Below are 27,992 nucleotides of genomic sequence, written 5' to 3'. Positions count from 1 at the left end.
GGAGGAGGGGAAGGGGGAGGAGGAGGAGGAGGAGCTGTGAGTGTGAGAGGAGTGCCTGACTGGGGCTGGGCTGGGGGTGGAGGCCGGGGAGGGGGCATCGCAGAGGCTGAGCCGGGCGTGCAGTTCTGAAGGAATGTTTACGGGACATCAAGAGAGCCCAGGGCGACAGCGCCCTGAGCCGGGTAGAGAAACACAGCCTCCCTGCCTCTCTGGCCCAGGCTTAGGGGTGAAGCCACCAGGGCTCCTTCCCCTCCTCAGCCTCCCTCCAGGGTCCCTTTAAGACAAGGCTGGTCCTCTCCTCTCTGAAGTTAACCCCTCGAAATCCCAGTGGCCCCCTCGGCTCCCAGCCCAGTGGGTGGAGGCAGGGGGAGCCAGGGGCGGGGGAAAGGGTTCGGAGGTCTGGGAGGGAGAAGAAGACCAGGGAGCAGGGAAGGCGGCCACGGAGTGGAGTGGAGTGGAGCCGGTGAGGAGCCCTTCCTGTGCCAGGCGGACAGAGCCAAAGCCGGGGAGCCCGGAGCTGGGGGGAGGGCCGGGGACAACCCGGCCCTGCCCCCTCCCCCTCCGTGTGCCCAGCAACTTCTGAGGAAAGTTTGGCAGAGATCGCGCGGTGCCCCGAGGATGGGCAGGGTCCCGCTGGCCTGGTGGTTGGCTCTGTGCTGCTGGGGGTGCATGGCCCCCAACGGTGAGTGATGGGGGCCTGAGGGACAGGACTACCTGTGGAGGGGCTGGGGTAGGCGGGAGAGGAGGGGTGGATGGCAGGTGGTCCCGAGTTGGCTCAGGGAATTTTCTTGGGACAACAGAGAGGGAGACAGGGAGACGGGGAGACACAGAGACAAACCCAGAGAGGCCCAGGGGACAGGACGGGGCTCTGAGAGAGGAACAGAGGGACAAGAAATAGAAACTAGGAGGGTCAGAGACGGGAAGAGATGCACACACTGAGAGACAGACACCAAGGAGAAGCTGAAGGCAGAGGTGGGGGCTGGACTTGAGTGGGGGCCCTGGGGAGAGGCTGAGATGGGGGCTTCCAGGGAAGGAATGTTCCAGAAAGGAGTACTCAGACCGGCAGCGGGATGAGGAGGGCTTGGGAACCTTAGGGGAAAACCCTCAGCACAGTCACCCCCCCCCCCGCCACACACACACACACACACACACACACACACACACACACACACACACACACTTGTCCCTGCCCCACCATTGTCTGTCTGCTCCATCTCTGGGACCAGGCTCTGTCTCAGGCTCCAGCTCTACCATCTCTGTGCCTCTCCCTCTCCCAGTCTCTGCCTTTATCTCTCCTTGTCTCTATCAATGTCACGGCCGTTTTCTCATGTGTCTCTCCCACCACTTTCCCCCGCAAGCGTGTCTCTTCATCTCTCACCCTCTGTCTCGCTCTTTTCTCTGTTCCTTTCTGTCTCTGACTCCCCCTGCTCAACTTTTCTCTGGCTTCTCTCCCTGCCGTCTCTCCTTCTCTCTCTCTCTCCCTCCCCCTCTCCCTCTCCTTCCCTCCCTTTTCTTCCCCGCCATCCACCAGCCTGACCTGTCAAGTCTCTGGAGACCCTAAGGGAGGGCAGCGGGGCCAGAGCTGGCCCTGCCCGGCAGCCCAGGACGTGGGAGGCCACCAGATCCCGGGCCTTCTTCCCAAAGTTGAGGGATGGAGGCTGGACCCCAATCCCCTGGGAAGGCGCCCATCCTCCCCTCAAGGCGCCTCCCTCCAGCCCCCGCTGAGGTCACTCTCCAACTATGTGGGCCTAAAGGCCTGGCAAGGTCGTGGCTGCCATAGGCAGGCCCAGAGGGGTGGAACTGAGGAATTGGAGGGAAGTGGAGTTTCCTAAGCCAACTCTTCCCCATCTCCCCGCAGGCTCACAGGCTCAGGAGGACCCCTTTGTGAGGAGCCCAGGGAACATCACTGGTGCCCGGGAACTCGCGGGGACCCTTCAGTGTGAGCTTCTGGTTCATGGGGAGCCCCCTGAGGTGACCTGGCTTCGGGATGGACAGACCCTAGAGCTGGCAGACAGCACCCAGATCCAGGTGCCCCTGGGCGAAGATGAGCAGGATGACTGGAAAGTGGTCAGCAAACTCAGGTGACCAGCCTCTCCCTGACCAGCCACAACCCCACATCCCCCTGACCCCTGACCTCTGTCCCCCACCACCTCCATCACATGGTGGGTGAAAAAGTCACAGCAGGAGTTCCACCGGGGTGGAACCCCGGCTTGGCCACTCGCTGGCTGTGTGGCTGTGAGCATGTGACGTAGCCCTGGGTTTCACTTTCCTCTTTTGTAAAAGGAGTTAATAAGAGTGCCCACCTCTTAGCTCTTATGTGTTTCCAGTCCAGACCCACATCTTTCAGTTCTGATGCTTCCCTCCCAGTGTCCAGCTCTGATCCCAAACCTCTCTGTCCCTGTCAGGATCTTGTCCCTGCAGCTCTCGGACGTGGGATGGTACCAGTGTGCAGTGGTCCTGGGAGAAAGGACCTTTGTGTCCCAGCCTGGCTACATTGGACTGGAGGGTGAGCCCTGGGCTTAGAGGTCATGGGAGGTCAGGAACCCCAGGGGTCAGAGGGTGCTGGAAGATTCAGGATATCTCCCAGGGTCATACATACTAAGAATGTCAGAGATCTTAAGGGATCAGGAAGCTTGGGTCCATAAATTATTGGATTATACACTGAGTGGCCAGATTATTATGATCTCTGAATGCCTAATAATTTGGCCACTCAGTGTGTGTGTATATATATATATATATATATATATATATATATATATATATATATAAATATATATATTAGAGGCCCAGTGCATGAATTCATGCATGGGTGGGGTCCGGCCAGCCTGGCCAGAGGGCTGGGACATGGGCGGTTGGCTGGCCTGCCTGCTGGTCGAACTCCTGGCCGAGGGGACAATTTGCATATTAGCCTTTTATTATATAGGATATACACTGAGTGGCCAGATTATTATGATCTCTGAACGCGTTCAGAGATCATAATAATCTGGCCACTCAGTGTATGTCCTGCAGAAGAAGACATCTTGGGGTGGCGGGGGGAAGGGGGAGGTGGTGGTGTTGGATATCCTAGGGTCAGCCATGGTTGGGGTAGGATATTTTTCGAACAGATAAGGAGTCAGAGGCATGACTTAACCCTCTTCCCATTCTCAGGGGCCTCCCTTCCTCATTGGTAAAATGGGATGAGAAGTCAGACATTCTGGAAAAGAATGAGGGGCTTATATGTCCTGGGGGTCCAACACTGGTTGGGGGAAACAGGTATTGGGATGATGTGCCCTGGGGGTAGAGGCCTGAGGGGACATACGGGTTAAAGAGCCTGCAGCCTCCAACAGCCTGGCAGTGAGTCAGACACCTGGGAGCTCAGAGAGACCCAGCCTCTACCATCACCCCCCACCCAGGCCTGCCCTACTTCTTGGAGGAGCCTGAGGACAGGACTGTTACTGCCAACACCCCCTTCAACCTGAGCTGCCAGGCCCAGGGTCCCCCAGAGCCCGTGGACCTGCTCTGGCTCCAGGATGCTGTCCCCCTGGCTCCGGCCACGGGCCACACCCCCCAGCACATACTTCACGTTCCAGGTGAGTCCAGGGATGTGACCAGCTCACTGTAGCGGCCCTGGCAGGATGGGAGTGGGAGAAGTGTGCCCTTCATGCCCCTGTGTGAGTGTCTTCTGGTCCCTCTGTCCTTCTCTGTCTCTCTCTTTTTTCCTGTATCTCTGCCTCTGAGTCTGTCTCTGCATCTTTGCCCCTGTCTACCTCCTCATTTCTCTCCATACACTTTCTCCATTTCCTTCTGTCTGTTCTCCATCGCTCTCTGTTTCTCCGTGTCCTGTCTCTCTGCTCTTTCTCCCTCCAACTACCCCAGCCTGGCTCTGAATAGAATTCTTTGTCCTGGGTTTCCTCTGAGCTGTTCCATAGCCCAAGTGTGTGTAGGCCTGATGGCCCTTTGTCAGCCCTTGACCCCAAGCAGGGCACCCGAATCAACCGTGCCCTCCTCTCCTCCACCTCTCCCAACCTGTCCACCTCTGTCACTGAAGAGCTCCACTGGTGGGGATAGAATGTGAAGCAAAGAGAGGGGGTGAAATTGGGGGACAGAGAATGACAGTGAGAGAGAGAGAGAGAGAGAGAAAGAGAGAGAGAGAGAGAACCAGAGACAGAGAGGGCAGACCACAGAGAGGTAACCCAAGATGGGGCAGGACCAAGCTTGGGGTCACACAGTGGTCCATGGCATTGCAGGGGGACCATGGGCACAGGGGGGGTTCCCCTTCATTGAGAAAGGAGAGAGAGGAATACAGAAGGGGAAGGCTCAATTAGAGGGAGGTGGCTGGACTCTGTAGGGTATCAGCTTCCAGCACCCCCAACCTGCTCCTCCATCTGCTGGGATGGGGAGGGGACTCCTGACTGAGGGTCTCCCAGGGTGGTGGGAGGGGCCCACATTCCCAGCATTCTGGGGACCCTGAGTGTGCAAGGGAAAGGTGGTGAGCATGCCAGTCCCCAGAGGGCTGACTCAGGCCAGTGGCGCTGGGGACTGAGTCAGCTTGGCAGGACCCCAGAGAGGAGGAGGGAGAGGAGGCTGGTTCCCCAACTCCATCCCAGGAAGAAGAAAAAATGGGGGGGACCACAGGTGGGAGAGGGACTGTGCATGTATCAGTATTTGGTACAGCTGTGAGAGTAATCTGTGTGTGTATTAGTGTGGGGGGGTGAGGGAGGTTCTGGGTGTGTATCCATGACCCTTTGGATCTGTGTCTCAGTGTCTGTCAGCATCAACCTCTTTGGATGATGGCGGGGGTGGGGTGGTGTTAGCAAGGGCCAGCTTCTGTAGCTGTCTCAGTGTGTGGGGGGAGGAGTGTGTATGTGTGTGTGTGTGTGTGTGTGTGTGTGTGACTAAGTATACCATGTCAGCCTGTGTCTGCCTTTGTGTTTGTGTGCTCACAGCTGTGATGCACTGTATGAGGGTGGAGTGTGTATGTGTGTTGGGGGAGAGATGGCAGAGTGAGGAATCACAGTGCGTTTTGTGGCTATTTCCCATACCTCCCTATATAGAGGAGACAATGTCAGCTCACGGGTGTGCACCTGTGGGTGTGAGTATCATGGAGTGGGCTTTTGTTTCCATGGGATTAGATTGTGTCAATGGACAACTTAGTGAGTTTCCACTGACTGTGGTTGTCTGTGTGTATACATATCTGTGTCCATGGATATCTTTGGTGTCTGTGTATTTGTCACAGGGTGAGAATGTTGGTATGTGACTATGTCCCATGGATCCGGTGTGTGTGTGTACGCGCGTGTGACCCACAGTAGACAGCAACAACACCCTTCTGCCTCTGTCTGCTCTCCCTGAGTACCAGCCCGGCCCCAGTGCCCTCTGGGTGGATGAACATGGGGTGCTTAGCAGCCAGTGTGTAGATGTGTCTGTGCTGCCTGTGTGCACACGTCTCCCCTCTTGTGTGTCTGCCACAGCCCTCGTGTCCATGCAAGTGAATGCTGTTGTATCAGTCTGTGTCTCGATGAATGTCTTCAGCATCCTGAGTATGTCCAGCTGTGTTTTGAAATCTTGGCTGTATTTTTGTGCGAGCACGTCCACATCAACTTCTACGGGTTCTGGTGTGTATTATTTGTCCACATCAACCTCAATTTGTGATTGTCCCTTGGTGTGTGCCTCTCAATAGGCAGGGAGGTTTGTGTGTCTGTCAGCTGCAGCCTAAGTGTATGTGGTCTTGCTAGGTGTTTGTAGTTAATGTGTGCACGTTTGATTATGTTTATGTTTGGTCTCTTCCTTTAAATGTGTCAGCCCGTGTGTATGTAAGTCACTGAGTGTGTATTTGTGTCACTGCGTATTTGCCAGAGCATCAGCCTTGTGCGTAGCTTATTGAGTGCCACATTCTCTGTTTTTGTGCCAATAACGGTCCCTGTGTGTTAAGTGTGATTCATTGGGTGGGAGGGCGGGGGGGGGGCCTGTGTTAAGAAATGTTAGCCCATTTGTGTGCATCTGTCCCTTGATCTGACTCAGGGCGTGCCCCCTCTCTCCTTCCATCCCTCTCTTTCCCTCGGAAAAAACACAGGGTTGCGGGGAGGAGCAGGAGCAGACGGGAGGTGAACAGTGCATCTGGAAAGCACATCTGGAGTGGGCCTGCTCCAGCTGTGAGGGAGAGCCTGCTGCAGGGAAGGGGTCCCAGGCCCCTTCATCCCTGCTCTCCTCTCCCTCAAGGTGTTGGTATCCGAGCCTGGGAAGGGGGATCCTGGGCCTCTCCCCACAAGGCCAGCCGGAAGTGCAGGGGGTGGGGCCTGGTGACTCACTCAGACGGGGCAGGAATGCTGTGGTCGGAACAGGACCCAGCTCCAGAACCCCCATCCTGCCCCAGGGCTCCTCTGGAGGACAGTGCCAGCTCCCACACAGTGACCCTGGCGGCCCCCACATGCCAGGTGGCTGGAGGGGACCCAGGTTTCCCATCCCTGCCGGCTGCCCGCCTGCCCAGGGCTGTCCTGTCCCTCCCCCAGCAGCAGCGGCTGGCTGCGGGGGCTGTGGGGGCAGGCGGGCACCTGACCTTGGCTGGGAACTAGCGCCTGGGCAGCGGAACTGAGGAGCTTCCCTGCCCACCCCTTCGGGCGAGTGGCCAGCCAGCTTTCCCTCCTTCCACTCCCTCTGCTGACTAAGAAAAGGAAACTTTGTGTCTGCGGTAGATGGTGATGAGAACAGGCACACAGGCGCAGAACAAACCCAAGAGGCACACGCAAGCACTCAACATCCACAGACACTCACAGGTCCACTAACACGCTGGTACAGGCATAGGCAGACAGGCACGAGCTACAGTTATACATGCAGACTTAAGACTTAGTCCTCCTTACATCCTGTCACCCAGGTAGTGTGTGTGTGTGTGTGTGTGTGTGTGTGTGTGTGTGTGTGTGTGTGAGTGTGTGTCTCTGCCTGTGTTCCCACCATCATCACACCGGGGAGGAGAGGAAATCCACCCAAGACACTCGAAAACAGTTATTCATGACATGTATGTTAACTCACCCTCAGAAGTACCCATGCTCACATTTCTGCATACACAGCCAGAAACACTTGTACGTACACAAATGTATACACATAAATTCATTCACTCATTGGACAAGCATTTATAGAGCACCTATTGGGTGCCAGGCCATCTTAGACACAGGCGATACAGCGGGGACAAGACAGACAGAAGCCCTGCCCATGGAGCTGACATGCTAGTGGAGCTGACATTGTGATGAGAATAGCCAAATGGAGAATAATAAAGCAGGAAAAAGGCTAGATATGGAGGGAGGTTCCAAATTTATTTCTTTTTAAATTTTTAATATGTTCCCATTCATTTCAGAGAGAGGAAAGGAGAGGGGGAGAGACAGAAGCATCAATGATGAGAGAGAATTTGACCCGCTGCTTCCCAAATGCCCCCCACTGGGGACCGAACCTCGACCTCCTGGTTCAATCCCTGAGCCACACCGGACACGCAGTTCTGATTTTAAACAAGGTGGTCAGGGACAGAAGGACTGCGAAGGTGGGATCTGAGTAACAATGTGAAGGGGTGGGGAGTGAACCACTTGGATGTCAGTGGGAAGACTGTTCCAAGAAGGGACAGAAGTACCAAGTTCCCGAGGTGGGAAAATGCTTGATGTGTGCTTCCCAGAAACACCAGGAGGCATGTGGCCAGAGCCCAGGAGAGTGAGGTGTGTGTGAGTGGGGGGCAGGGGGGGGGGTTGGTAGGAACCGAGCTTATAAACAAACTAGAGGCCCGGTGCATGAAATTTGTGTATGGACGTTCCTCAGCCGGCCTGCGCCCTCGCAATCCAGGACCCCTCGGGGGATGTCTGACTGCTGGTTTAGGCCAGATCCCTGAAGTAGGACATCCAGCAGTTGAACATCCCTCTCACAATCCGGCACTGCTCGCCCCTAACTGCTTGCCTGCCTGCCTGCCGGCCCACCCCTAACCTCTCACCTGCCTGCCTGCTCAGTGCACATCATAGCGACCGGCCGTTCCACCATAATGGTCACTTAGGCTTTTATATACATAGATAAATACCTCTACATTTACACACACCCATGAGAACCTGTTTCTTAGGTGTGTGCTTATTAGATGTATATGCCTCTATGTGTGTCTGTGTGACTCAGAGTGTGATTGTGTCTGTGTTTCTGCATCTAGGTGAGTGTGTGCATCTGTCTGTGTGTCTAGCTATGAGTATGTGTGTTTCTGTATGTGAATGTGTTTCTTTGTGTGTTCATGGGTATAACTGTGTGCATTGGTGTAGGTGACTTGTGTATAATTATGAGTATGTGTTTCTATGTGTGCCTTTGTATAACTCTGAATCTGTGTGTCTTGCTGTGTGAATGTGTTCCTAAGTGTGCCTATGTGATGTGTGAGTACAATATGTATCTCTGTCTGTGCATAAGTGTGTGTACAAGAGTGTGTGTCTCTATGTGTGTGTATGTGTTACTGTGTATATATGTGAGTCTATCCATGTGTGTGCCTGTGTCTGAATATATGTGTCTATGTGGTGGAGCATTAGAGCTGAGGCCCCCAGGCCTGTCCCAGTGTTTGGGATAGAGGCCTGTGTTCCCAACACATTGCCTCCCTTTCCATAGTCTCCCTCCAAGCAGGTGCCCCTAAAGGTTAGACTGGCCCTGTCAGGTGGGGCATGGTAGGGGCACCTCTCTGACACTGGGTCCTGCCCTCATATGACTCCCCAGGCCTGAACAAGACGTCTTCTTTCTCCTGTGAAGCCCATAATGCCAAGGGGGTCACCACATCCCGCACGGCCATCATCACAGGTGACAGAAAAGGGAGCTGGGGAGCAGGGTGTCAGATGGTGTGGGACTGGGGTCAAAGGTCAGAGCTGGGGTAGAAGGCAGGGTGAGGAGCTTTGGGCAAAGGCCCCCCGGGTCAGTCCTTCCTCTCATCTCCACAGTGCTTCCCCAGCGGCCCCATGACCTCCACTTGGTTTCCAGTCTGCCCACAAAGCTGGAGGTGGTTTGGACACCAGGCCTGAGCGGCATCTATCCCCTCACCCACTGCACCCTGCAGGTGAGACTCAGACTTTCCTAACCTCGGGCCCCCCTCCACCCACACCCACAAGCCCTCAGCATCTCCCTGGATAACCAGCCCTTCCCAGCTTTGTGGGTTGAGAGGCAGTAGAGCCTCAGGTTAAGGCAGCTGTCTTGGGTTCAGATCCTAACTCCACCAGCTGCTGGCTGCATGAGCTCAGGTAGGTGACTGTGTCTCAGTTCTCTCATCTATAAAATGGGCATAATGGTAGTACCACGGGAAAGGCTTGTTGTGGGAATTCAATAAGTAAATGCAAGTGGAAATGTGTAATAAACTCTTAGCTGTTTTCAGGGGTTTTTTTAGTACCAGTGATATTGACTAGTCAGAATGGGAACCCTGAGACAGCCATCTCAGTCACCACTGGCTACCCCCAACCCTGCTTCTCACACCTCAGCCCTGACCACTCTGGTTGTCACTGCCTGGGGATGAGTCTGTCTCCCCACTGGACTGAGCTCTGGGAGGGCACAGCCAGGCTGTCTCAGTCACCACTCAGTCCTCATTATTGCCTGGCTCAGGGCCAGTCAGAAGAAGACTACCTGACAGCTGAGAAGGGCCAGACCAGCCTTCTGCAAGTTGCTCCTCCTCTAGTGTAAGAAAAACAAACACACAGACATGTGAATACAAGATCCAGTTCTGGCTTGAAGATCTCTGTGATTCGGAAGTTGGAAGGGCATTGCCCATGATAGGAGATGATGATTAATAATGGCCAACTTTCATTGAGTGCCAGCTGTTTGTTGGGCCTTGTGTTACAGCTTTACACACACACCCTTGTGTGTTTGTGAAATATGGTCTGTGTTTACAACCTTTTTTCAGATGAAGAAACTAAAGCTCAGAGTAGTTAAGAAACTTGCCCAAGGTCACAGCCAGGAAGTGGGACTCGAACCCTTGTCTCACCAAACCCAAAGGATGCTCCTTACCTCCTTAGAGACCCCTTAGAGCCAGTACTTGATTAAACAGCAGCTGTCTTTCTTACAATTGTGTGCCTTGGACACAACCTCATTCACTTGTCATTTTAACGTTAAAAGTAGTGGTTGTTAATCTTCCCATTTTCAAGGTAAGGAACTGAGGCCCAGGGAGAGGAAATGACCAGTCCTGCCCACTAGCTAAAGAGGATGAAACTGACTCAATCCCAGAGACCAGGCCAATTTGGGAGACCTCAAATGCCAGGTCAGGTGTCAGCTGTACCCCCACCCCACACCCATCCAGTGTCCGCAGGAAAGCAGAAGTGTGTCCTCTTCCCTCTGCAGGTCTCACTTCCTACTGTGCATAGGCTGGGGCTAAAGGGTTTGAATGGGAGGGTCACAGGCATCCCAGGGAAAAGAGAAGTGGGAGTGGGCATGTCTGCATCCTTGTCCCCTCTGTCCCAGCAGAGGTTCCTCTTCCCGGCTGTCACTGTGGGCCAAAGAGCAGGCAAGGGGACAGCCTCCCCTCTGCCCACCTCCTCCCCAGGCCTCTGGGTGGTATCATCTCCACATGTGGGAGCCCTGTGACTTTGAGCATGTGGCTGAGCCTCTCTGGGCTTCTGTTTCCTCATCTGTAAAATAGGAATGAAAAAAAGAAATTGACTCCATAGCGGGTGGTAAGAAGTCACTGAGTTCACCCAAACATGCACTTGACAGGGTGCTTGACACATAGTTAACACTCCAGAAATGTTAGCTGTTGATGTGGTGTTCAAACCAGTTTATGTGCTGCACAGGGGTATTCCCCAGCTGTCGCCCTGCCATCCTGACCTGGCCGTTCCTGGGGACCAGGTGGGTGTGCCAGCCTACGCCGCTGCGCAAGGTGTGTGGAATTGGACACTTGTTGCCAAGGCAACCTCACACGGACACACACAATACTAATAATGGCAAACACTCAATGCATACAGACACTCTTCTAAATGCTTAGCAGCATCATTTCAGTCAACCCTTCGAAGTAGGGAGGCGTTATACCCCATTTTACAGATGAAGAAACTGAGGTTCAGAGAGGGAACGTCTTGCCAGAGGTAGCTTTTGCAAGTGATGACAGAACTACATTGTGCAGCTGGATGGTCTCCTCGCTTTGCAAATGCAGGTGCCCAGGGAGCACTAGAATGAAGCTATCACACACACACACATCTTCTCAAAGTTGTGTAATCACAGGGACCACCACCGAGCGTTGTCTGACTGCTCATGTGATTGCATGGCCATCCTGTCCTCAGACTCCTTTTCTGTCCCCAGGCTGTGCTGTCAGATGACGGGGTAGGCATCAGGCTGGGAGAACCAGATCCCCCGGAGGAGCCCCTCACCATGCAAGTATCTGTCCCTCCTCACCAACTACAGCTGGACAGCCTCCGTCCTCACAGTCCTTATCACATCAGGGTGGCATGTGCCAGTAGCCAGGGCCCCTCACCCTGGACCCACTGGCTTCCCGTGGAGACGCCTGAGGGAGGTAAGAAGGGGCTGGTGGTGTCCCTCCCCCTCCCCCTGGACCTCGCTCACATCAGCGCCACCCCCAGCATCTCCTCTCACCCGTTTACCCCAGGTGGCCTCCACCTCCTTCCTGTTCAGTCCCCACTCCTCAGCACAGCACTGGCATCTCTCCTGGACCTCTTCCCTATGCTTCGCTCCAGGGAGGCCTGCATGAGTTGCTTGTGCGCATGCTCTTTGCACCCTGCCTTCACTTCCTGGGGTCAGGGAGAAGTCAGGAAGAGGTAGGGGTGCCAGCTTCCCCTCTTCCCTGTCCTCCAGTGCCTCTGGGGCCCCCTAAGAACGTTACCGCCATACGGAATGGGACCCAAGCCATCGTGCGTTGGCAGGAGCCAATGGCACCCCTGCAGGGCACTCTGTTAGGGTACCGGCTGGCCTATCGAGGCCAGGACACTCCTGAGGTGGGTGCTGCTAGCGGGGGTGGGGCGGAGGAGCTGAGGAGGAGGGAAATGGGGAGGAGAAGATGGCAGGGCAGATATGGACAGTGGTGCAGGTTGGGTAGTGCATAGGAGAGCACATTGTGGGAAGGTTAAAGAGGTCTGGGGGAGGGGGAGGGAATGGCTATTTATGAATCATTGTAAAAAGTGTTTCAGTAGACATGTTTCCTTGGTCATTTATCCCAGGAGCCTCCATGTTTTACCATGACAACGTTACAGCAGATAGTTGTATAGCATCTTGAGGAAGGGATGCCTTTTCTAATTTGCACAAAGTTATTATCTGTGCAAACAGCATCCCTGGGGTGGAGAAGTAGGGTGGGAAAAGGAGGGTGGGATTTAAAGGGGATGGAGAGATGAGAGTGAAAGATGAGAATTCAGTTTTCAGCATAAGTACTGTGTGCCAGGCACCGTTGTAGACTTGAGGACACGGCAGAGAACGAGACAAAGTCCTGTCCTAGTGGAACTGATATTGTAGTGGGCACAGGGATGGAGAATGGAGATAAAAGGAGTGGGGATGAAAAGGTAGGAAGAGGAAGGGAAGAAGGTATTGGAGATGAGGAGATGGTTTCCAGAAGGTTGGGGAGTTGAGGCCTAAGCGTTAGGAACCTGGGGCTCTACCCTGATGCTAAGTCTGGATGTCCTAGGTGCTAATGGACATAGGACTAAAGCAAGAGGTGACCCTGGAGCTGCGGGAGGACAGGACTGTGCCCAACCTGACAGTGTGTGTGGCAGCCTACACCGCCTCTGGGGATGGACCCTGGAGCCTCCCCGTGCCCCTAGAGCCTTGGCGCCCAGGTAACTCCAAAGCCATGTCAGCCCCCTTCAAAGTACCCACAAGAATTTTATCTCCCCTAGATGCTCCTGACTTGCTCTCTGCAACTTTCAGTGTTACCCCAATCTAGGCTGTTCCTACTCAGAATCTTCCTGAGCCTCGCACCCTCACCTGCGTCACACCAGTCTTGCCCTCCTTGAGCATGTCCTCCCTCTGTCCTTTCTCCTCACAGGGCAAAGACAGCCAGTGCACCAGCTGGGTAAGGGCTTTCGCATCCCCTCACCTCCCTCCCTTCCCTCAATGCCCAGTGAGGACCCTATCACCACACTTATAAGCTTTACACATCCCTTTCATGTTTCTCAGACTCATCACTCTAATCCTCTATTTCTGGGGTTTGTGTGGTCCTTGATGGAGATGCCTGGAATAGTCCAGCATATTGTAGGTACTCAGTGAATGGTAGATGGGTGGGTGGGTGGATGGATGGATGGATGGATGGATGGATGGATGGATAGGTGGATGAATGGGGTGGGTAGGAAGGAAAGAACAGTGGATGAGTTATCCCCTTCACATTCATCCTTCTCAAATATTTCTTAACAATACTCAAACATTCCTCCTACACCCTTTTTATCCTCCTAGCACTATTCCATTCCACCTCTTATAACTCATCCCACTATCCTTAAATATTTTTCACGTCTCCCTGCATTTCTTTGCATACCCATTCCACACTAACCCACCCTCTTTTCATGTTTATCCCATTATAATTCTTCATTCCTCACACATGCCTCCAAAACCTAATACTGCCCACACCTCTCATTCACAAACTCTGTGCACACTTTTTACACACTCACCATATATCCCACATTGCAAATACTGAAAAACTTTCAGTCCACATTATCCCACACTCTACAACTCTCCTTGTATACTCATCCAATACTCTTTCCATGTTACTCCCTCACCGCTAGGCAATCCTAACCCATTCCCATTCTCTGCACACACCCACACAAACTCCTGGCACACTTAGCACATTCCCATTCTCTATTTCTTACACACCCACTCCCACCCTATTTGCACACCCTTTTTATTCATCCCTGGCTCATCTGTCCTTTCCACATATTTTACATGCTCATTGCACACTCTTCTCACACCAAAGTTAATTCTTACAAATCACTGCACACTCCTTGAATCTAAAACTCCTTGAATAATCCTCACTCACACACACCACAATTCCTTCAACACCCATCCACACCCTTACACATTCCTTTGCACACTACACCCCTTTGCACATTTACTTTACTCTCATCCTCGCTTAGTGAAAATCCATCACACAGTCCTCAAAAATATTCCTTGATCATTTATCCCAGGAGCCTCACTGTTCTTGCATACTTATTGCACATGCCTCATACACCCATCCTACACTGCATGCATTCTCTCCCCTATTCGCCTGTTTTTCCACACCCAAGTTCTCCCTTCTTGTACAATTATCACATATATCACACACTCCTCTACTAGCAATTTACTCACACCCATCTCATGCTCATCAGCCCTCCTTGCATTATTTTTGTTGTTATTGTTAATCCTCACCGGAGGATATTTTTCCCATTGATTTTTAGAGAAAAAAGAAGGGAGGGAGGGGGAAGAGAGAGAGAAACATTGATGTGAGAGAGACACACCGGGTGGTTGCTTTCTGCACTCACCCTAACCTGGGCCAGGTATCAAGCCTATAACCTAGGTATGTGCTCTTGACCAAGAATTGAACCTGTGACCCTTCGGTCCACAGGCTAATACTTTAACCACTTAGCAACACTGGCCAGGGCCCTCCTTGCATTATTATAACCCATTCCACACAACTCTCTCACTCCCATTCCACACTCCTTTCACACTCATCACACACTCCTCAACTGTCCTCAACTGTCCATCCCACTCTTAAGTCACCTCACCCACCCTACAAGTCTCATGCTCCTACTTTAACACTCACTCATATCACATTCATTGCATGCCTTGCCCAGCCCAGCCCAGTCTCCTCAGATACGTGAATGCACCTATGATAGACCTAATCAAATATATCCACATCTGCTCCCTCCAACATCACCCCTTGGGTCCCAGGGAGATGGACGCAGGGCCTTAGCCATGACCTGTCCCCCATGCCCTGACAGTGAGTGAACCTCCAGCCCCCTCCTTCTCATGGCCCTGGTGGTATGTACTGCTGGGAGCAGTTGTGGCTGCTGCCTGTGTCTTCATCTTGGCCCTGTTCCTCATCCACCGGCGGAAGAAGGAGACCCGCTATGGGTGAGTTGGAACTCTGTGAGTAGGGAGGCTCACATGGACTAGAATGGAGAACTTGGAAGCAGGGAGACCATGGAGAGGCTAGTGCAGGAGGAGAGATTACCAAGAACTGGAATTAGGGTGAGGGTCTGGGGAATGAATGGAAGGAAGAAGGTAGCAGTCCAAAATATGCTCAGCAAATGCTGGAGGAGAGGAAAGGCAGGATTTGGGATTGGGACGGTGCTTGCTTTCACTGCTAGTGGAAAGAGGGGGTTCCACATGGCTCTACCCTCACCTCCTCCCCATTCCCCCCAGAGAGGTGTTTGAACCAACAGTGGAGAGGGGCGAGCTGGTGGTCAGGTATCGCGTTCGCAAGTCCTACAGTCGCCGGACCACTGAAGCCACCTGTAAGTGAACTCCGTGCCTCCCTGCCCTGGTTTGGGGATAACAAGTGTAGAGATTCAGTCTTCTGTATATACGTGAACCAAACGAAGGCCTTGGAATACTAGGATGTGAGGACCACAGACGCTAAGAACAACAGAATTGTAGAATCACACAGAAAAGCCTTAGAACAATAGAATCTTAGACACAATAAATCTTGGAAGACCAAACCTGAGCCATAGGCTATTAGAACAATGTGTTGATGGTTATAATGACAATGATAATATGATTATAATGCTGATAATGACAGCCAAACCTAACATTTCCTATGTGACAGGCACTGTTCTAAGTGCTCTACACATGTCACTTAATTTAACCCTCAGAGCAATCCAGTGAGGTAGGTGTTATTCCCCCTTCACTTCACAGATGAGGAAACTAGCATAGAGTGGTTAAGACATTTGCTCAAGGCCACACAGCTTGTCAGTTGGAGAGCTGGGATTCTAACCCAGGTGGTTTGGCTCTGAAGTCCATCTTCTTTACTGCCTCTTAGAATTATAGTATGTGAGAGAGGTAGAATAGATCTTGGCCTAAAAAATTATAGGCTCAGTACTATAAACTCTTAGGAACTTGAAAATTATAGAATCTTAAAACTATAGGCTCTCTGTTAGAGGATTGTAGAGTTATGGAGGGTCCCAGCTACGGAGGAGCTCAGCGGTCACCCAGTCAAATCTCTTCATCTTTCCATTTGGGGAAACCTAAATCCAGAAAAAAAGGCGGGGGGCAGAGTTAGGTCTCTTCCTAGCACACAGTGAGAAGGCTGTCAGGCCCCAAGGAAATTTCAGAAGGGCCTGGAAAAGCCATTAATTTAAGAGGAGAAGGAAGAGGGAGTGAGCAGGTCACACTCATCTAATGGAATCACATGCAGCAGCAATTCTCAAAGTATGATCCACTCCCTGGGGGGCACTGAGATCTTTGCAGGAGGTCCATAAGGTCAAAACTATTTTCATAATAATATCAAGATATGTTTTGCCCTTTTGCACTCTCACTTTCTCACAGGGATTCCATGGAGTTTTCCAGAAACTTTCTAATGTATGATGATGTCATCACTCTGATGGTTGACAGAATGTGTGCTTATGTATTCTTGTGTTTTAAAAATCCATTCGCTTTAATTTTGAATACAGTAAATATCAATATACAGGGTATCTCAAAAATGTATACACACTTTGTTGTTGTTTTAATCCTTACCCAAGGATATTTTTTTCCATTGATTTTTAGAGAGAGTGGAAGGGAGAAGTAGAGACAGAGAGAAACACTAATGGGAGAGAAACACATGGACTGGTTGCCGCTTGCATGCCCCTGATCAGGGCCTGGAGCCTGCAACCAAGGTACATGCTCTTGACCGAAATGGAACCTAGGACCCTTCAGTCTGCAGGCTGATGCTCTACCCACTGAGCCAAACCAGCTAGGGTTATACACACTTTGAATAATTATTCATTTCAATGGGTTAAATCTGAAAAGAAAGAAACATCAGTTGAGCTATCAGCAGTTAAAGTGTGTATACATTTTTGGGGGACACTCTCTACATAACCCACATAAATGAGAGCTCTTTGCCGTTCTCCATACTTTTAAGAATATAAAGGGGTCCTGGGGCCAATAAGTTTGGGAACTCTTTCTATAGAGCAATGAAAATGAATCAGTTATAACTACAACTGTGTCGTAGACATCGGGTTGAGTGAAAGAAGTCAGACACAAAATAGAATACAATATGTGATTCTATGTTTATAACATCCCCAAAAGGAGAAGGCAGATCTGTTGTAAGAGAGGTCAGGAAAGTGGCCACCCCTGAGAGGGCAGGTCATGGTCTGTTCTTGACCTGGGTGCTAGTTAGACTGCTGGGTTGGTTTGCGAAAATTCATTGAGCTATTCACTCACGATTTCTACAGATTATATACCTCAATAAAACATTAATAAATATTTTGAACAACTGATATGGCAGAATGCTAACCAATCAATGTGCCCACTGATGTGAGATCATGTGACAGGCTCCAACCTTTTAGGTGCCCTTCTTGGGGAATATTCAAGGGGTCTAGAGGAGGAGCTAGGTAGGGAATGGAGGGTGCTCAGGACAGTAGCTATTTCTGAATGAATGCAGAAGTATCTCAGTATTTTAACAATGGCCATGTAAATGTCAGCCCAGCTCTATGGCTCTGTCATCCCCACTCCCCATGCAGTGAACAGCCTGGGAATCAGCGAAGAGCTGAAGGAGAAGCTGCGGGATGTGATGGTGGACCGGCATAAGGTGGCCCTGGGGAAGACCCTGGGAGAAGGTGAGTCCCCCTGGCACACGTATATATCCCCCTGAACTACGGAGTCCTTCACTTCCCCACGTCCACCCAACCACAAGAAAATGCAATCCCTATGAGCCTCCCCGAGGTCAGTGTCTCCCTCTGGTCCCCTACAGGAGAGTTTGGAGCTGTGATGGAGGGCCAGCTCAACCAGGATGATTCCATCCTCAAGGTGGCTGTGAAGACAATGAAGAGTGAGTCTGTGCACACATGTGCATACATGTGGGACCCCCATCCCCTAGCCTCTCCTTCCCATTGCCCCAAAGGAGGCAGAAGAGCAGAAGAATTAACAGCAAATTGGCTTTACCACAGAACCTCAGTGTTTCCAGGCAGGAAATGAAGTCCATGCTAGGTACTTCAACAGGAGAAATTTAATATGGTGAGATTACTACAAAGGTGTAGGAAGGACTGAAGGAACACCTGGGAGGAGTGACGCAACCTGGAGATTAGCAGCAGCAGTAGTCACCCCACCTCTAGGCCTGAAGGGCAGAGGGAGGAATGACCAGGATTACCAGAGCCCATGGCCAGGGATGCCTGTCAGCGTTTGGGAATCACAGAGTCAGAGGAAACCTCGTGGGAGCTTGAAACACAAAGGAGACACAGCCACCACCAAGGAAATACTGGAAGCCTTACAAGACAGGGTGAAATACCCTGGCTTCTCCCCTCCTCCTTCCTGCCCACCTGCCAGTTTCCCATTAGTGCTTCCCATTGGCAAAGTCCAACAAGAAACCAGTAGGAAAGGGAACCTGGGAAGTGTAGTTTTCAAGGGCCAGCCTCCTGTGATACATAGCAGAGCAGGAAAGATCTGAAATGAGGTACACCTGGCTTCATCATTTTCCAGCAGTGTTATCTCAGGCAAGTGACTATCCCTCTCTGAGCCTCCCGTTCCTCGTGTGGATCATAATGGCCCTACCTCCTAGGATGTTGTGAGGCAAAGCACTTAACGCTAGATGTGGAACGTAGTACATGCATTTGATGTGCACTGTGACTATACTATTTACATCATCAGAGAAGGTGGGAGCCAGGCCAGGGCCACACAGCACAGGAAGTCCACGGCAGGAAAGCATTTCCATACAGGGAAAAAGCATAGAGGGTCAGGCTGGGGCTGGAGGTGAGGGAGGAACAATCCTTTCTGAATCACTGGGGCCAAAAGCTTGGGTTATGCAGTCATCACTTAGTCATTCACTAACATCTCCTATGTTCTTTTTTTAAAATATATTTTTATTGACTTCAGAGAGGAAGGGAGAGGGAGAGAGAGATAGAAACATCAATGATGAGAGAGAATCATTGATTGGCTGCCTCCTGCATGCTCCCCACTGGGGATCAAGCCCGCAACCCAGGAATGTGCCCTTGACCGGAATCAAACCTGGGACCCTTCAGTCTGTAGGCTGATGCTCTATCCACTGAGCCAAACCAGCTAGGGCTCTCCTATGTTCTTTTTTTTTTTTTTTTTAATATTTTATTGATTTTTTTACAGAGAGGAAGGGAAAGGGATACAGAGTTAGAAACATTGATGAGAGAGAAACATCGATCAGCTGCCTCCTGCACACCCCCCACTGGGGATGTGCCCGCAACCAAGGTACATGCCCTTGACTGGAATCGAACCCAGGACCCTTCAGTCCGCAGGCAGACGCTCTATCCACTGAGCCAAACCAGTTAGGGCTCTTCTATGTTCTTGACCTGGGTTTCAATTCCAGCTGTGTGGCCTTGGGCAAGTCACTTTGCCTCTGTGAGCTACTTTCCTGAGCTGTGAAACAGGAAAAATCACATAGACCCCCACTGCTATTGGAAATGTGTTGGGACATAGCCTACTGTAGTTTGTGCACGTGGACCCGGAGCCTGACTTTGAATTCTGCCTATTCCTTTTGCAAGCAGTGTATGCCCTCAGGCAGGTTCCTTAACCATTCTGTGCCTTGGTTTCCCCCCTTTAAAATAGAGAAAATAATAGGAACACTCAGAGGATTAAATGAGTTAATATATGTAAAATGATGGGTATAGCACCTGGCACTTAGCAGTCATGTTTGGTGAAGAAGAAGAAGATGATGATGATGATGATGATGATGATGATGATGAAGGAGAGGAGGAAGAGGGGGAATACTCCCTCCCCTGCTTCCCCTCTCATCCGCTCCTTCTTACCCTCCTTCCTCTCTCCCCCAAGTTGCCATCTGCACAAGGTCGGAGCTGGAGGATTTCCTGAGTGAAGCTGTCTGCATGAAAGAATTTGACCACCCAAATGTCATGAGGCTCATTGGTGAGGGACAGCAGATTTAGGGGGCCTACAGGCTTTGTGGGAGCAACACTAGAGGGAAGATCCCTCTGGCACTGGGAAGATCAAAGCTCTAAGCTCCCTGTTTCCCCCTCCCTCAGAGTCAGCAAACTCCCCCCTCCTTCTCTCGCTCACTTGGAATGTGACCTGTGACCTTTCCCAGAAATAGCTGAGGTCCCCAGGAGGACTGGGGAAATATCCTTGGGAACACTGCTGGAAATGTCTTCCCTGAAGCTTGGTCCTTGCCACCCCTAAAACAATTTGGAGGCCAGATTTGAGGGAGAGGGACAGACTGAGCTGGGAGAGGGGGTGGCTTCCCTTTCTGTCCAGCTGGAGTGACAGGGTTGCCTGGGGGACTCAGGCGTCTGTTTCCAGGGTTCCGAACTAGATGGCTTCCCTGCACCTGTGGTCATCTTACCTTTCATGAAACATGGAGATCTACACAGCTTCCTTCTCTATTCTCGACTTGGGGACCAGCCAGTGGTGAGGGCATTTAATCATCTACAAGTCTTAATAGTCTACAAGTATTAATTGAGCACCTACCAGGTACCTGGTGCTACTCAGACACTGGGAAGACCATGGTGACCAAGAACTGGCTCTCATGGAACTGTCTGCCAGTGGGGGGACAGCAATAAACAAGTTAACAAATAAATAGGCAAGATAATTTGAGTACTAGGAAGGAATTATAGAGTAAGATGAATGAGAGGAGGCCAGGCAATTAGTTTGGATAGACAAGGAGGTCTCACTAAGGAGAGGAGCCAGCTGGTGGGAGGTGGGGAGATCTGGGAGGAAGCAATCCTGAAGGGAACATGGGCAAAGGCTTGAGGTGGGAACAAGCATGGCTTGTTTGAAGACTATAAAGGAGGCCCCTGGAAGGAGTGTATGTCAAGGGCAAGAACAGTAGGAGATTAAGTCACAGAGGAAGGCAGGATGGGATTATATAGGGCCTTGTTAGAAAGGGTTAGATTTAATTCTTGTAGCCATAGGAAACCATTGCAGGGTAGAGCTAGGCACACACAGGAAGGAAAGGGGGAAGGAAGGAGGGATGGGTCTCAGGAACTCAACTGACCTCTTTCCTGCCCTGGTCCCCTAGTTCCTGCCCACTCAGATGCTGGTGAAGTTTATGGCAGACATTGCCAGTGGCATGGAGTATTTGAGTACCAAGAGATTCATACACCGGGACCTGGCCGCCAGGAACTGCATGTGAGTGTTGTCTTCTAGGGGCACCCTAAACCCTATAGGGAGCTCGTTTCCTCCTTCTCAGGATGATAGCGGGGGCTGGACACACACACATATCCCTTGCACAGGTCAGAATTCAGGACTGGCATAGAGAGGTCAGCAAGGGGATTGGGGAAGGCTTACTGGAGAAGATGGGCCATGAACTGAAATCTTAAAGGAGTATTTGAATGTGGAGAGAGAAGAGGCAAGAGGGCTGGCTCAGTGGGCAGCATGAGTGAGCAAAGGGACAGAGGTGACCAAAGAGGGTGGTGACATTTAAGCCTCATCTCTGTCCCTTTCTATGCTGAGTGTCTTGTCTGGGGCTGCCCTTGGGGAGGGGCCAAAGTGGATAAGGAGACTAGAACCCTCCCCCCATTAATGGAAGCGTGTGGCGTGTGTGTGTGTGTGTGTGTGTGTGTGTGTGTGTGTGTGTTTCAGTGGTTTGTTCTATTTTTTGTTTTCTGTATAATATTCCTTGTATGGATGTCCCATAATATTCTGTTTCTTAATCTGATTCCATGGGTGTGTTTGTGAAAATTCAGATTTGTGCACATATATTATACATCAAGAAAACAGTTTTGTTTTGTTTTCAAAACAAATAATCAAACTCAAGGAGCTTAGGAAGGACTTTAGAATCTGGCAAAAAGCCAAGCTGGGAAGGCCCTCAGTAGCTTTTTGTCCCGCCCTCATTTTATGGAGGAAACAAGAAGTAACACAGTTCCTTCCAAATCTGGGGCAAGGAGGAGAGACAGGCCCTAATCCCAAGCAGGACAGCCAGGCTGGAGATAGAGATGTATCTGAGAGTGAGGGTAGGCTTCCTGGTGGAGGGAGCCCATGTCATGACCCTGTTCCTCTCCCCAATCCTGGCAGGCTGAATGAGAACATGTCCGTGTGTGTGGCGGACTTTGGGCTCTCCAAGAAGATCTACAATGGAGACTACTACCGCCAGGGACGTATTGCCAAGATGCCAGTCAAGTGGATCGCCATCGAGAGCCTGGCTGACCGCGTCTACACCAGCAAGAGCGATGTGGTATGTGCACCTCTGATAGGAATAGGTAACAACAGGAGGGTGTGGCCTGATCATCTCACACTGCACCTGGGCTCACAGGGACCTGTCCATGTGGGCTACTCATGTCTGGGTTATGGTGGGTGACTATGCTACGGATGTGGACAGGTCCATGTGTGCATGGTGGCAGGTTCTACATGGGACATGTAGACAGTTAAGGTTAGAAGAGGTGGTGGTAAGTATGTATACATGTGTATAGGCAGGCTGTGGAGGGTGACACATGAGACCATGTGTCCATTAAGTGTGTAAATGTGTGCATGGGTGAGCATGTCTGTGTGCACAAAAGTTACTTCTATGAGGGTGTACCTGTGCCAAAGTGGTTCTGTGAATAGCTGTGATGTACCCACAAAGATAGCTATGTGCACATGTGTATATAAATGTGTGTTTGGGGGTGTCTTTGTGCAGGAGAAACACTCTGATTCTCTCCCCTCTGCCCTCCACAGTGGTCCTTCGGGGTGACAATGTGGGAAATTGCCACTCGGGGCCAAACCCCATATCCAGGAGTGGAGAACAGTGAGATTTACGACTACCTGCGTCAAGGAAACCGCCTGAAGCAGCCTGTGGACTGTCTGGATGGACTGTGAGGACCCTTAGGACCCCCCCCTCCCCCCCCCCCCCCGATCCCTACTTAATCCCAGATTTCATTCCAAAACATACCCAGGACCCTATAAAACCTGTACAGAATCCCTCAGACTGTTGAGGAGGCCACCTGCCCTCCTCACCACTGCTCCACAGGGGTGTGAATTAGCAAAAAGTGCCCTTTCATCCTTTGCCTTGTGCATGGCATGCAGGCTGGATTAGCCTCCTCAGCCAGTTATCCATGAGCGGTGAATACACAACTTTCCCTGGGGGCTCTGCCTCTGAGATTCACCCACTCTCAAAGAATTCTAATCCATCCCAGACTCCTGAGCACCCATGCTTTCACCAGATGCTCTTCAACACCCAGGACCCTCTGCAAAATCCTTCAGATTGTTATATTGAGCTTCCCCAAACCCTCAAGTCTCCTCTGAGAGGTTCTCAGACTTCTTTAGGACAGTGCTTATCAAACTTTGTCACCTGCTGACACCCAGAAGAGCAGAACATTTATCCAGTATGATGTTTCTGGGCCAGGAGAGGATAGCCTGGGGCTGCAGACTCCCCAAGTCCTCCTTGGGTGTCCAGGAGCCAAGGGGAGCAAGAATAATAGCTAGTGTTTCTATAGAACTTACTAGAAGGCACTGTTTTAGGCGCTCTGCATATATTAACTCATTTGGTCCTTAAAATGGCCACATGAAGTATTATTATTTCTATTTGTAGGAGAAGAAACTGGGGCCCAGAGATGGTAAATCACTTGCCAAAGGCTGCAGAGCTGGTGTATTAGTTACCCATAACCCCAAATCCAGTAGCTTAAAATAAGAAGCATTTATTACCTTTAGTTTCTGAAGGTCAAAGTCTGAGAACAGGTTGGCAGGGTGATTCTGAATTAGGATTTTTAATGAGGTTACAACCAAGATTCAGGGTGATTTTGAGTCAGGGTTTCTAATGAGGTTGCTGTCAAGATGGGGTTGCAGCCATCTGATGATTGGGACTAGAAGATTGTTTTCAAGGTAGCTCAATCACATGGCTATGGCAGGAGACCTCAGTTCTTTTCTATGCAGACCCTGCTATAGTGCTGCTTGAGCTTCCTCACAACATAGTGGCTGGCCTCCCCCAGATGAGCATCCTATGGGAAAGAGCAAGGAGGAAACCACAATGCCTTTTACAGGCTAGTCTCAGAAGTCACACACAACATCACGGCTGTAAGTCAGAATCAAGTCAAGAAGTCCAGTCCACACTGAAGGGGAGGGAAATTAGGTTCTATCTTTTGAAAGAAAAAAAAAAAGAATTCGAACACATATTTTAAATCAACACAGCTTGCAAGTTTTTGATGCCAGTCTGTTCTGGGGAGCCACACTGGAAAGCTCTGCTGTAGCAAACTATCACTAGAATACCATCCCATACGTAGAGAGGTTTTCCAATACCCTTTCCAGCTCCCAAGTGTCCCAGAAATCCTTCAGAAACTCTTGAGAATTCTTCAGTCCCCATAGATGCCCCAAACTGTGATAGTTCCCTCCAGCGCCATGAAATGTCCTTGGTCCCCTGAGTGTCCTCAATTTTCCCCAAACTCTCAGAATGTTCCCCTTCTAAGTCCCTGCTCAGTCTCCCAACCCTCACTCTGCTGTCCTAGGTATGCCCTGATGTCCCAGTGCTGGGAACTAAACCCTCAGGACCGGCCAAGTTTTTCACAGCTACGGGAAGATCTGGAGAACACACTGAAGACCCTGCCACCTGCCCAGGAGCCTGATGAAATCCTCTACGTCAACATGGATGAGGGTGGGAGTCATGCTGAACCACTTGGAGCTGCTGGAGGAGCTGACCCCCCAACCCAGTCTGATCCTAAGGATTCCTGCAGCTGCCTCACCGCGGCTGAGGTCCATCCTGCTGGGCGCTATGTCCTCTGCCCTTCTACAGCCCCTGGCCCTACCCTACCTGTTGACAGGGGCTCCCCAGCACCACCAGGGCAGGAGGATGGAGCCTGAGACAACCCTCTGCCTGGGACTTCCTCTCAGGACCCAAGCTAGGCACTGCCACCTACGTTCCCATTCCAGACCTTACTCCCAACTGCAGCTCTCTCTTCCTACCAAATCCACTTCCATCTCACACAATCCTCTCCCTTTCCACATCTTAGTGTCCCCGTGTGGGGAGGGATTTTTAGGGAGGGGTTGGACTGAAATCCCTAAGGATCCTCCTAAGTCTAACATTCCAAGATTTTGGATTCTAAGGTTTAAAGAGCCTAAGTTCTAGGTTTCAAAGATGTTATGAGTCTTAGGTTCTAAGGATCTGAAATTCCAAATTATCTAATTTTAAAGTGTTAGGTTCTAAGACATGAAAGCTCTAAGGTCTATATTTGAAAGTTCTGAGATTCTACGGTACTAGATTTTCCTGCTTTTAAGATTCTTGATAAAACCTGTAAGTTTTGGGGTTCTAAAGTTCTATTATTCTAGGCATAGGAACTAAGACTCAATGATGCTAGATTTCATTTTCCTTAGGGTATAAGACTCTAGATTCTATAATTCTAGATATGGAGGTTTTAAGGCTTAATGTTCTAAAATTTGATGTTCTAAGCCAGTGGTCGGCAAACTGCGGCTCGTGAGCCACATGTGGCTCTTTGGCCCCTTGAGTGTGGCTCTTCCACAAAATACCACAGCCTGGGCGAGTCTATTTTGAAGAAGTGGAGTTAGAAGAAGTTTAAAAAATTTGGCTCTCAAAAGAAATTTCAATCGTTGTACTGTTGATATTTGGCTCTGTTGACTAATGAGTTTGCCAACCACTGTTCTAAGCCTTTTAGAGTATAAATCCCCTGGCTGACTCTAGACTCTAGAGCATGAGGCTTCAAGATTTTATCCTTTCAAGTTGTAAGATTCTAATGATGGTCAATTAGAGTTTCTAAGGCTTTACGACCCTTGAAGCTCTTGTTATGAGATTCTGGATCCTACAGATCTAAGATTCTAGATTCTGCAATTCAAAAGTTCTAAATATCTACAGATGGAGGTTCTAAAGTCTAAGTTTCTCAGATATGGTGTTCTAAGATTTAGTCTAAGAACCTAGATTCTCTGTGTTTAAGATTCAAGATAATATGTTCCAAGGTCCTAGATTATTAAAATCTAAGATTCTAATGTTCAGTTCTGTATTCCAAGGCACTCTAGATTCTACTGGTCCAAGATTCTGGGTCCTCAGCATCGAAGGTATAAGACTCTACAGTTAGTTGTAATTAACTAGATACCAAAGTTCTAATAATTTCTAATGTTGGGCACCTTTAGGCTCTATGTTGCATTCTGCCTTTCTAGGATTTTAGTTAAGGGTCCAAGAATCCATGATTCTAAATCTTAAGATTCTAGACATTGCAGTTCTAAAATTCAAATGTAAGATTTTAAAGGTCTACAGGTCTTGAACTCCAAGGTTCCGAGGTTCTAACTTTATAGTATTCTTCTGTGTGACCCTCCCGAGCCACCTCTGCTTCCTCCTCCCCTCATGTGGGGGTTTACCCTCCTCAAGCCTGTGCAATGCATTAGGGATGCCTCCTTTCCCCAGGGGACAATCTTCCTCCTTTTGGGCCATGCTGGCCCCCTGAGCCAGTCCCTCATATCCTCCTGTACAGAGTGTGGACTCTGACACCTCCAAAGGGGCTTATATCACATAAAACTTTGTAACCACACTTCTATCTCTTGTCTCTCTCCACAGTCATGTGGTCTCCCTGGAACTCAGTTTCCCCATCATAAAAAGAAGGGTTTCATGGGATCCAGGAGTTCTCCCCTTTTAAAGAAGATAGAAATGAACATACACATAGACAAAAAGTCACACAAAGAAAAGCAGACTCTCCAAAACCCCTACTGAGGAATAGGCACATAAATACAGGGTCACATAGAGACACCCATTAATGGGCATACACCTGGTCACAAATACAGAGATACTAAAATTCAGACACAGAGTAACAGACAAAATTATGGATACAAACAAACATGATGCACAGGCAGATACTCACCAACATTAGGAAGAAATTAAAGTAACACAAAGAGTCAAGTCACACAGAGACATATAGAGTACAACAGGTACTCACAGACCCAAACATTCAGATTCACATAGCAACACAGGCACAGAATGTCGCCAACAATCTCCAGCCCACAAAGGAACTCCTGCCAAGACAAGCCCACACTGTGTTTTGCACGCAGGGCAGACAAGTTCCTGGGTGTGTCCCACCGCAAATGGAGGAGCCCTTGGCAGCGCCCGGACGCCCCCCGGTGGCTGCTCCTGGACACTGACAACAGTTCAATCCGGGCCACAAACTTTTTTAGGATAAATCTGTGGGAAGCTGGGAGGAGAGAGGAAGTCAGACGTTGGCCAGGGGCGGGGTGTCTGGATTGGAACCTACGGGCCCACGTGAGTGTCTGTCCCGCTTCTGAGTGGGTGCTGTGTGTCTAGATTGCTGTAGTGTAAGCTTGTGTTGTAATACCCCGTGACTTTATCATTTGGTGCCTCCTGCCTGTGCGGACCTTAGTGGGCATAGCTACACTGCAGTTTGGTGTATTGTCCCTTGAATTGATGCATGTGATCTGATCTCACGGTCATGTGTTTATCTGTGGTGTGTGTGCCTTTGTCCACATAGAGGTTGTGTGTGGCTTTTGTGGGTTTAAGGTGAGGCTCAGTGGGCAGCTGGCGTTTACATGTGTATCTCAGTTGTACATCTTACAGAAATTTTGTGTCCGTTCAGTTCCAGGCGACAGGTGGTGCAGGGTTAGATACTGTGAAACGGGCGCTTATATTTAGCTCAAAACACACAGGCTTAGCTACCACCGACCTGTGTGTTTGAGCTTGTCAGTACAGACGCTAAACAGCCAGATATACTGAACAGCAATTTAAAGGATTTGGGGTAGAGACCCGAGAACTTCTGGAGGGCTTCCCGGAGGGGAAGGCTCTATGGTCACATGCAGAGCACCCATTCCACATAGGATGCAACCATAGAGGAAGACGGCAGCAAAGCTATAATCGTGGAAGGAGGCGCCCTGAGATTTACTTTCAAGGGGAGAGGGTGCGATTTTCTTTACTTTTCTCACGCTGTTAGTCTAGCCTCTATTATCAAATCTTCAGGACTCATTGAAGTCAACTAGTATCTTCCAGATCAAGAATAACTTCTCTAGCCCAGCCGTAGTGACTCAGTGGGGGAGCATCTACCTAT

General features: G+C 50.4%; 1 protein-coding gene across 1 annotated transcript; it reads left to right on the top strand.

Annotated features, from left to right (window-relative positions):
- The first annotated feature begins 24 nt into the window (after positions 1 to 24).
- Positions 25 to 26,479, top strand: AXL (AXL receptor tyrosine kinase). The gene is made up of 20 exons (XM_080645112.1): positions 25 to 682; positions 1,859 to 2,081; positions 2,406 to 2,506; positions 3,393 to 3,569; positions 8,692 to 8,772; positions 8,910 to 9,025; positions 11,245 to 11,455; positions 11,755 to 11,894; positions 12,575 to 12,725; positions 12,935 to 12,961; positions 14,856 to 14,988; positions 15,280 to 15,371; positions 17,577 to 17,672; positions 17,807 to 17,884; positions 19,849 to 19,941; positions 20,318 to 20,439; positions 21,050 to 21,159; positions 22,045 to 22,204; positions 22,684 to 22,820; positions 24,447 to 26,479. Exons 1-20 carry the CDS (start codon positions 619 to 621, stop codon positions 24,796 to 24,798), a joined length of 2,664 nt encoding a protein of 887 aa, XP_080501238.1. The 5' UTR covers positions 25 to 618; the 3' UTR covers positions 24,799 to 26,479.
- The last annotated feature ends 1,513 nt before the right edge of the window (positions 26,480 to 27,992 follow it).

This window comes from Plecotus auritus (assembly GCF_963455305.1).
Source record: "Plecotus auritus genome assembly, chromosome: 10".
Lineage (NCBI taxonomy): Eukaryota > Metazoa > Chordata > Mammalia > Chiroptera > Vespertilionidae > Plecotus > Plecotus auritus.
This window is presented reverse-complemented; position numbering and strand designations above follow the sequence as displayed.

Bases quoted from the DNA above. Each gene is read 5' to 3' on its own strand.
- AXL (XM_080645112.1), top strand. From the start codon at position 619: ATGGGCAGGGTCCCGCTGGCCTGGTGGTTGGCTCTGTGCTGCTGGGGG. The intron at 12,726-12,934 runs GTAACTCCAAAG...TTCTCCTCACAG, and splicing joins CCTAGAGCCTTGGCGCCCAG to GGCAAAGACAGCCAGTGCAC. The intron at 22,821-24,446 runs GTGAGGACCCTT...CTGCTGTCCTAG, and splicing joins GTGGACTGTCTGGATGGACT to GTATGCCCTGATGTCCCAGT.